This window comes from Primulina tabacum, chromosome 13, assembly GCF_025594145.1.
Source record: "Primulina tabacum isolate GXHZ01 chromosome 13, ASM2559414v2, whole genome shotgun sequence".
NCBI lineage: Eukaryota > Viridiplantae > Streptophyta > Magnoliopsida > Lamiales > Gesneriaceae > Primulina > Primulina tabacum.
Window position 1 is genome coordinate 28,384,426 of NC_134562.1, and position 11,043 is coordinate 28,395,468.

General features: G+C 34.3%; 1 protein-coding gene across 1 annotated transcript; it reads left to right on the plus strand.

The window, feature by feature from the left end:
* The first annotated feature begins 1,299 nt into the window (after positions 1-1,299).
* On the plus strand, positions 1,300-6,134 carry LOC142522999 (phosphate transporter PHO1 homolog 1). Its single transcript, XM_075626631.1, has 13 exons — positions 1,300-1,845; positions 1,929-2,229; positions 2,316-2,721; positions 2,802-2,850; positions 2,927-2,998; positions 3,309-3,438; positions 3,968-4,088; positions 4,176-4,425; positions 4,500-4,649; positions 4,747-4,899; positions 5,042-5,320; positions 5,436-5,572; positions 5,767-6,134. The coding sequence occupies exons 1-13, from the start codon at positions 1,624-1,626 to the stop codon at positions 5,855-5,857; spliced, it is 2,361 nt and encodes a 786-aa protein (XP_075482746.1). The 5' UTR covers positions 1,300-1,623; the 3' UTR covers positions 5,858-6,134.
* The last annotated feature ends 4,909 nt before the right edge of the window (positions 6,135-11,043 follow it).

An 11,043-nucleotide genomic window follows, 5' to 3' on the forward strand; every position in this document is an offset into this window, starting at 1 on the left:
ACATAATGTTATCAGAGGGGTCGGCCCCATGGATACAAAAGATAAGTGTTATACAAGATAAAATGTAAGGAGTGTGGAAGTCATATTCTAAACTTGCGGTAGAAAGTGCTACATGAATTAAAGCCAGTTTTTGAAGTTACAAAGCTGTCATGCAGCAATGTCCTTGTTGCTTTCCGAAGTGTTGGTTAATTTTAATTAGTCTCACATCAATATGTGTCCATGATTAAAAAGGGATACAATGTAGTCTTGAAGCAAATTTGATTAGCTCTTAAACCTAGAAGAGCTACCTCTATGTACGAGTGTTGGTGGATTGATGAGTCGTACTACGACATCCTTGTTGCTTTATGAAGAACTGATTGATTATAATTAGTTCTGCATCGATTTGTTACCATGTTTAAATTGATTTATAAAGATATAATGGACCTCTGTAACAAAATGCATTAGTTCATGTCTTAAGCCTGCAAGATCTACCTCTAGATACCTTATTTGGTGGATTGATGAGTCAAGCCACACCATCCTTCTTGTTTTATGAAGAACTAGCTAATTATAATTAGTCTCACGTCGGTTTGTGAGCATGTTTAAATTGATTTATAAAAGGATATAATGGACTCATATTGCAAAAAATGAATCTGTTATGATCATGGACATGCTAGAGCTACCTCTATATATCCGTTGTTGGTGGCTTGTAAGTCATGCCACGATATCCACGTCGCTTTCTGAAGATCCGGTTGATTATAGTTAGTCCCACGTCAATTTGTGAGCATATTTTATTGAATAATAAAGAGATAATTGACTTCTATAACAAAATGAATCAGTTCTGGTCCTGAACCTGCAAGAGGCCAAGAGCAACATCTAGGTATCTAGTGCTTGTTGATTCAGTAGTCATGTTGCGATGTCCTCGCCGTTTTCTGAAGGATTGGTTAAATGTAATTAGTCCCACATCAATATGTGAGCAAATTTAAATTAGTTAATAAAGAGTTACAATTGACTGCGGTAACAAGTGATGTTAATTATCTTGACGAAACAAGTATAGATACAAAGTAGTTACTGACATTATAACCCTCTCTGCTCAATCTTGCTCAAATAAGCTTGGGGCCCGAGATGTGACAGTTGTGCGAGTTCTCTACCATGATACTATTATACCTCACCCAGCTCGAGCTTTGAGGTATAAAGTGAGATACTGTGTTACGTGGTATCCATTTTCATTTTGTTGGAAAATGTTGATTATATGGGAAAAGGCAATCAAAATTCTCCCTAACTATACATTTATGCTTTAAAATGGACATTATTCCATGCCACATGAAAGATTTGAGGCACCATTCTCACCCACTATAAATTCTCACAACTTTTTCAAAGTTCTCACACAAGCATGTTGGCCGAGCAACTGCAAACATCTTGCGGCAGTTTGGTAATCTTCCGGCGTACAAAACACAATCATATCTTAATCCCGAGTGGAATGAGTATAGGATAAAGATGCTGGAGAGTATATAACAGAATGTGCTGTCGAGCATCGTGACACGTCCCTCTTACCAAAATTCCTTTTCCCTCCATAAATATTGTGATCCTGGTCTCCATTGGAACACTCACCACTTAGTGAACCAGGTTTCTTGAATCTAAGCGAAAATGGTGAAATTTTCCAAGCAGTTTGAGGGGCAGTTGATCCCCGAATGGAAAGAAGCATTCGTCGATTATAGGCAACTGAAAAAGGAGCTCAAGAAAGTAAATCTCAAGAATCAGAACATGAATAATAAGCAACCAAAGAATTCGTTTGCCAACACCTTTTTCTCTTCTTTGAGAAAGTATTTGTTTCTTGAACGAAACCGAAAAGAAAATAATGACATCCATGTAAGTATGATACATGATGCTGATTCATGCATTTTGTTATGTGTGATGGTTTTTATTCATAAAATGTTTGTTTATCAACCCAGGTTCACCGAAAGCTCACAAACTCGGCTAGTAAAACGGACTTGTACGAAACCGAGCTGCTGGAGCAGTTTGCTGATACTGAAGCTGCAGCTGAATTTTTTGTGTTTTTGGATCTTCAACTTAATAAAGTGAATCAGTTTTACAGGACAAAAGAGAAGGAATTTCTCGAAAGAGGCGAGCTGTTGATCAAACAAATGGAGATTCTTGTCGAGCTTAAAACTGCACTTCATGAAAAACGATCCAAAGAGTGTTCTTCCCAAGAGTCTAAAGAGGATGATTCAATATCAGGCACCATATCTTGTGGTAATTTGGATAGAATTCCTCTATAGAATGCAAATTGTTCTTGTACTTTATGTATGACTGGTATGCATTTGTTCGGTTTCTTATAGACGAAGAGTCCATTAAGGGGAGAATAGATTCGGAGCTGATTCCTGAGAATTCAATCGAAGATTTTGACAAAGACGATACTCAATTCTCAGATGGTTCAAACTCAGGGAAACTTGAAAAGTCGATGAGAGTGAAGAAGGATTATAAAATGAGGTCTCTTTCTGGTAGTGTTGTCAACTGCCAGGGGAAAAATCTGAGAATACACATTCCATTAACGAATCCAACACGTGCTTTTTCAGCCATCTCGTATTTACTTTGGGATGATTTGATGAACCAGTCATCCAAGAAATGTGGCTCAGAGGGAAATAAGCTACATATCAACAAGAAAAAGTTACATCATGCCGAGAAAATGATTAGGGGAGCATTTATTGAGCTTTACAAAGGATTAGGCTACCTCAAAACTTATAGGTAAAATCATCATTTGGTTATAGATTCTGTCGGGAAAAAATATTATACATAGTAACTTATGTTTCTGTTACACTTTTCAGGAACTTGAACTTGCTCGCTTTTGTAAAGATTTTGAAGAAATTCGATAAAGTAAGTGAATGAGAGGCAACCTTTTTCGGTTTTTCATTGCATTTGGTATCCTCATCTTTTTATTAATTTTTTTCAGGTGACTAATAAACAAGTTCTTCCGGTTTACTTAAAAGTTGTCGAAAGCTCGTATTTCAACAGCTCGGACAAGGTAACTCACGGGTCCAAAAGTAATAATATCGAGTAGAAATATCTGAGGGACACGAAAGAAAGAACATATATATTTTGTCATTGGAAGGTGATTGGATGTGGGGCAACAGATAAATCCCATCACCAGATTGTTATTCTAAGACAGAGTCAAGTGATGTTAAATCCATGATTGCCTAGATATTCCATTCCTGATTTTAAGATATGACTGTCTTTGCATAGGAAAACTGAGTAGGAGAAGTTGGCCCGGACCAGCCCGAGTTTAACGCTATTTTTTAGCTCTCAAAAAGTTAAGATTTTATTTTATGTTGCAGGCGTTAAAGTTGGCAGATGAAGTTGAGGAAGTTTTTATCAAGAAATTTGGTCAAAATGATAGAAGAAAGGCCATGAAATACCTAAAACCGGTTCAGCGTAAAGAATCGCACGCCATCACTTTTTTCATCGGTGAGTTTCTTGAAATATAATATATAGTGCAAATGTGGAGAGATTTAGTAAAAATAGATGATGGATTTCAAGCTAATATTAAGAAATTCGCTGTCCTTTTGGAGTAGTTGTTTCTTGTGTACACGAAGAACACATAATAAAAAAGATAAACGCAAAAACTTAAGCCACTAAATTCTCAAGAAAGAGGGTGAGAAAGAGTCCACTTTTGGGAAGTGCGCTATAAAGAAAGGCAATTATACTTTTATTGAACTTTCCAGAATATTGATAGCCAGCTCTCATTCAGTTTCGCAAGTGTGGAACCATGTCCAATATCTTGCTTTTAACAAATGTGCTAATGTTAAGGTTGTTCTTGAAATGTTATGGACAAAAAGACAACAAAATTTCCGATTAACGTTCCCTAGATTCTGCGTCACAAAACAGAAAAAAGATCAGTAACGTCACTTTGTTAGCACTGGTTCGAGTGCACTATGTAACAAAACGTATTCTTTATCTAACTTGGTATTATAAACCTTTTATCTTAACAAATCAGGCCTGTTTACTGGGGGATTTCTAGCGCTTTTCATCGGCTATGTTGTCATGGCTCATATTACCGGAATGTACAGACCTGAATCAGATAAAATGTACATGGAAACAGTCTACCCTATCCTTAGGCAAGTTCTTTATTTTACAATTTGACTTGTAATCATATCAAAGTTTATTTTGAAGATACCTGAATTTTTAAAATTCCGAATTTGCAGCATGTTTAGCTTACTCTTCCTACATTTCTTCCTTTACGGATGTAATATCTTTATGTGGAGAAAGACAAGGATAAATTACAGCTTCATTTTCGAACAATCAACGACAAAAGAACTAAAATATAGAGACGTTTTCTTGATCTGTGCCGCGTCAATGACTTCTGTAGTAGGCGTGTTGTTTCTTCATCTATCACTTGTTTCCAGAGGGTATTCTTATTCTCAAGTTCAAGCCATTCCTGGACTTCTTCTACTGGTAAACCTTCGATCATATCACAACTTTCAAATTAAAAAATTTTCAAATAATAAAGAATTGATCCAATTTTACAGGCTACTGTGTTGTTCTTGGTGTGCCCTTTCAACATCATCTACAAATCAAGCCGATACCGCTTCCTATCTGTTACAAGAAACATCATACTATCTCCCTTGTATAAGGTTGTTATGCTCGACTTTTTCATGGCCGATCAACTTTGTAGCCAGGTATCACCATGAACTGGCTATCCATCTTTCAAATAAATACAAAATAGTCCCACTATCACTAAAATTTTCTTGTTTTAATTTATGTGCCTTCAATCAGGTACCTATGTTACGGGACATAGAATACGTAGCATGCTACTATATAACTGGGAGCTATAAAGCTCAGGATTACAATTACTGCGTAAGAACGACGTACTATAGAGATCTTGCTTATGCAGTTTCCTTCCTACCATACTACTGGAGAGCTATGCAGGTTTAATATCAACTTAGAATCCTCAGTATCATTTCCTCAAAATAAAAATTAAAAACAAAATTGCTCATACAATGAAAACTAATGATACAAATTAAGATTATTCCTCGATGTTTCTTGATGTAGTTTTATTGCGATTTTATAGTGCGCTCGAAGATGGTTTGATGAAGGGCAGAAAAGTCACCTCATCAATTTAGGAAAATATGTTTCTGCAATGCTGGCTGCTGGAGCAAAAGTTGCATACGAGAAGGAAAAGAGCGTGGGGTGGCTTTGTTTAGTTGTGGTAATGTCGAGTGTTGCAACAGTGTATCAACTGTACTGGGATTTTGTCAAGGACTGGGGCTTGCTCCAGTTCAACTCCAAGAATCCATGGCTAAGAGACGAATTGATGCTTCGACAAAAGTTCGTGTACTACTTCTCAATGGTAATACTCTGGATATGTTTCTCTCTCCCTTTCCTTCTTTCGTTTAGGGGATCACGAATTCGGAGATGAAGCATCGAAATGTTTCAAGATTTTGATTCTGGTATTTCTTTTCCAGGTATTGAACCTTATTCTGAGGCTAGCTTGGCTGCAGACAGTTCTTCATTATAACTTTGGAAACGTAGACTACAAAGTAACCATGTTGTTTTTAGCAGCACTTGAGGTTGTCAGAAGGGGGCAATGGAATTTTTACAGGTAAATAACGAATAGAACACCGACGAACTCTTTCGTTCCGTTGATTAACCTTATTCTGATGAACAAAAGTCATCATCTGAAGAAACTACGTGCAAGATTAAAAAAAATTTAGCGATACGGAGCAAAGTCGACCCCATCGAATGACGCAAATGCATAAATTGATGGATGATGGGTATTTTGTTTTGTTGGAACAGGTTAGAGAATGAGCATCTAAATAATGCTGGCAAATTTAGAGCTGTGAAGACAGTGCCACTCCCTTTTCAAGAAGTGGATGAGCAAGACTAAGGGGTCATTTTGCACCAAATTCCTAACACAAATAATACAACTTATTCCTCCATTCTTCCAACAACATACTGCAAATCTGAATTGTCAATGTACAACCTGATGCTAATCTAATCAAGATGTCCACTTGACCTTTTTTTTTATTCTTTTTTTTTCCCTCTTCTGTATATAAGCTCTATATAAATAATCCATTGTTCTATACCGAAAAATTTCATGTACCAATGATACTGAAAAATTTCATGTACCAATGATACTGAAATAGTTTAACCTTGAGTTGATCTTATCTTGTTAAAGACCTCATATACATACATACATACATATATACATACATAATTAGCTGAGTAGATGCTATTTAATTAATAAAGATTGAAGTAAGAAGGTAAAACAACTAATTAACCAGCATGATCATCCATGCATGTGTTATGGCAAAATTTGCGAAGCGCCTTTAGTTTGATTCTTAGAAAAAATTATATCCACACGAGAATCTAAATTTTCAAATAACTTCCTGCTTTATACCGACTGTTAGAATATGTGTCCAACGAGCCAACTTGTGGCTTGAACTTTATTGATTTTTGTGAGAAAACAATCTTTATTTTTATGATATTTTAGGTTTTATCCAATTATGACTATTACTTTATCTATATACACATGCAAGCTATATAGATAAAGTCCTTGAATATACAATGAGAACCATGAGGTCTACTTCGCAACATAAGATCATGAAACTCATTAAGTGTACCGTATATTCTAAAAAGATTCCTAGTGGCCTAAAATAAAGATAAAAGTCGTTTGAGTTTGAGACTAGCATCTGTGATGCAGACATCATGTTTCAATAGTAAGGACATAGAGATTTTCATTCATACAAATGAGCGATCATTTGATGATGTACTAAACAACCCTCCTTCGAACTTTCCAAGTGGTTATCATTTATCAGTGAAAATTTTGTCCTTCGAAATTTTCATTATTTCAACGAGATTTGTACCCTCGACACATCGGCACTGTTTGATTGTCGATCTAAGTTATAATGAGTTCACAATTATTTATCTAGTAAATTTAGAATCTAATAATTAAATAATAATCACAGTAGCGGTGACTAATAAGTGCAAAATTCTCATTAAATATTCTGGAAGAGTCTAGAATATATTAATTAACTAATGAATAACTAAATAAAAATTATTTAATTTAAAACATATATATATATATATATATGTATGCGTGTATATGGATATATGTATATTTTTATATTGTATTATCAAAAGGTTATAATGATTTAATTATGTATGATATTTCCAAGAGTGGAAAACACATAAATGAAAGATTTTAATAATTGTATAATAGTGTCTGAATCGGATTCTAGATTTGATCATAAATGAAAACTTATAAATATTTCATTGGGGTTATATGAAATAAAATAAATTTTACACTAAAATTTTGTTCATCAAAATTATTCCTTCTCTCCTCAACATATAAAGTTTTCGGTCAACTTGAATTTTTGAAAGAAAAATTCTGCCACCTTCCACCACCGCTCCGCCGCCAGATTTCTGAAATTTGCGACGATCCAATCTCGTCACAAATTTCTTCTAGATCTCTTGACCGATCTATACGAGGAATTCAGTCTCTGATCGTGGACCTTATTTGACGATCGAAGAAGGAGAAAGATCTGTTCGTAGAGATTTACAAAAAAGAATTTATCTGCTTAAAATCTAGAATTGTTTGGTGTCTAATGTTTAGAACACAAACTAAATATTTTAAAAGCCTTATGAATGTCATTAAATCATACGACGCTCAAGGATTATTTTGTGTGTGTGTGCATTCTATCTGGAATAGCTCCGGGCAGAACACACACACATACACAGGCAGGCGCTGCACATCTGGGCAGCAGCGACTGCCCAGATTCATTTTGAAATAAAAAAATTTATTTAAGGTGATGTTTCATGCAGAGCAGTCTGCTGCCGCTGCTGAAAATTTTGGACAACAGAAAGGGCGGAAAAAAGGATGCCCTGGGTGGTCTCGGGCAATTTCTGGCCCATGGGCTCAGATCGATTTTATGTTTTTTAAAAAAAACTTATGGTCAAATTTGATATTTTATGAAAATTGGATAATTTTTTCATTGAAAATAATTTTACTAAAATTATGAAATTTTCTTATAAAATAAACAAATTTAAAATATTATTTTTATTATTTATGGTATTTGAGTTTTACAAGAAATTTAATTATTAATAAATTGGATTATTAAATAAATGAGTTTATTAATTTTCAATTTAATTTTTAAATATTATGGTTAGTGACATATTTGTAAGATACATGATTTGTTGATAATATTTGATATTATGATTTTAAATATAATATTATATGATAAAAAAATGATCGAGAGCCATGACTAACTTTGCTAGATGTATGTTATTACGTTTTACATGTTGTATTTTTAATTATTTGATAATTATTTAAAGTGGACTTGATTTATAGCCCTTTCCTACATCTCAAATTTTTATCCAAGTGTGCCATGGAAATTTAATGTAAACGTTAGATTTAGTGATAAAAAATATATAGCTTCACATTTAATGTAATATATGGATCCATATATGGCTCATGTGTAGGGGTGGGAAAAAATACCGAAATACCGAAAAACCGTACCGAAAAAAATACCGAACTTACCGAAAAAATCGGTATACCGAACATTTCGGTACGGTATTATATCGTACCGAAATGTTCGGTATCGGTATCGGTATCGGTATGAAATATTTTTTTTTTCGGTATATACTGAAATACCGAAAATAATTTTTTATTATTATTTTTTTAAATTTAAGTTCGGTATACCGACAAAATTTTCGGTGTCGGTACGGTACCGGTATGAACTTTTTCCATACCGAAAATTCGGTATAACAAATGTGCGGTATATCTGAAATTTCGGTATCGGTATCGGTATGGAAAAATTTCATACCGATATTTTCGGTACGGTATACGGTACCGTAGTTCGGTACGGTATACCGTACCGTACCCACCCCCACTCATGTGGATCAATTAGGTTTCGGTTATCGATCATCCTTTATTATTTATAATGTATGTGATATTATAAATAATCATTTTATGCGTTAGTAAGAGAAAATTAATGATGAGAAAAATTTTCAAAATTAAAATGTCATTTTGGAGAAAATTAAAAATTTAAATCAAGCTCATTAAAATTAAAATTTAAAGAAATTTTAATGTTTCTTTGCTTTTCATCAACGGTGGTTGTACAATGAACGTTATCCATCGGACTTTGTCATGGATAACTGAGGAGGTTTGGATGTCAGAAATTTGTTATTTCCACTAACATGCTTGATGTGAATTACACGGAACTCCCATAACTTTGGCCTAGATAATTAAGGATCTCATGGCAACCGTCCGCGGAGATTCAACATTGATGGGTCGGGCTTGACACGTAAAGATAAACGACACCATATTAGTGGGCTCTTATCAAGCATGAGGCAAAACTACGTAAAGGTTGCAAAGTACTGCAATTGAGCTCTATCTTTTGGAAATAATGATTTCCATGATAAATGAGATCATAATTTAGCAATTACGCATTGCGTACTCACTAAGGAAATTTGATTTTCTTATTATGTTTCTATTTCAGTATTTTTAAGATATATTTGTGAAATCCTCTATCTGTTGTACTCGATCAAAACAAGCTAACCGGACTAAATTACTTGGACTGCTGGGGAATTTAAAAAATTGTTTTAAATTATGATAAAATAGCATATTTGTTCAATAAGACGTCTCCAAAACGGTTTCAAACGAGTTGCAAATACAGTTTGAGTAAGCTATAAATGCTGCTGACATTTACTTTCACCTACAAGAGTTGTATGTTGAGCAAAAACTTCCACTAAGGCGTGCTACTTTCAAGGATCTCATAACATCACGCTTGCTAGAATGGGCATCGGTCCATGAGCATGGTGTGAGGATGATTGGCTCATCGAGAAACTAGTGAGCCTGGACCTTGTTATTCCAAATGAATTGACCACGGACATTCTACTGTTGCCACTACCATCATCATTTAATGAGTTTATGATGAACTTCAATATGAACAAGCTGGAGGCCAACCTTGAAGAGTTGGTCAACAAACTTACTAGCTATGAAACCACCATCAAAAAGGAAAAACTTGTTTTCTTAGTGGGCTCCTCATCTCAGACGAAGTAATGTCCCAAAAATAAGTGAAAGAAACGTTTCGCTTCTTCCATGAAAAACAAACCAAATAAGAGGCAAGCTCCAAACACTTCTAAAGAGCCCATGAAGCCCGATAAGGTAGAAGATGTTTGCTTCGACAGTAAGAAGCCTGGACATTAGAAATGCAATTGCAAGGAATATCTAGCGCAGAAATGTTCTAGCAAATGTGTTTTTTATATTGAAGTAAATATTTCAATTAATTTAACTTCTTGGGTATTAGATACTGGATGCGAATCTCATCTATGAAATGATTTGCAGGTAATGACAAGAAGATTAAGGAATGTTGAGACCTTCCTGAGGATGAGCAACGAAGCAAGCATTGATGCGAGGGCCGTAGGAAACATTTAGTTAGTACTAAACAATAATTTTAAGTTACTTTTGATACGTTTTATATGTTCCTAACTTAGTTAAAAACATTGTATTCATTTCTATGCTCGATAAATATGGATTTTCATATTTGTTTGTTAAATGTGTCTGCAATATTTACAAGAATTAATGTTTAATTGAAACAAACAAATTACAAAACGATATATAAAACTTAAAAATAAAAGATATTCCAATTAGCTATGTCCAAGTAAATATGATATCAACAACAAATAAAAGAAAAAAAGATAGTCTAAATCAAACACATTTGTGGTACGCTAGGCTATAACATATTTCCAGATAATGACGCAAAAGCTAGTGGGAGAGGACGTGTTTGATATGTCAGAGATAAACTCTATTGAAACATGCGAGTTTTGTATGAAAGGAAATATGACTAGAGCCTTTTTCACAAGGAAAGTAGAATATGCACATAATCTTTTGGATTTGATTCATACAAATATGTGTAGCCCGCTAAGTGTTAGAACGAAATATGGTTAATCATACTTCATTAATTTTACTAATGATTTCTCGAGGTATAGGTATTTTTATTCAATGAAATACAAGTCTAAAGCCTATTAAAAGTTCAAATAATTCATAGCTGAAGCTGAGAAACAATTAGG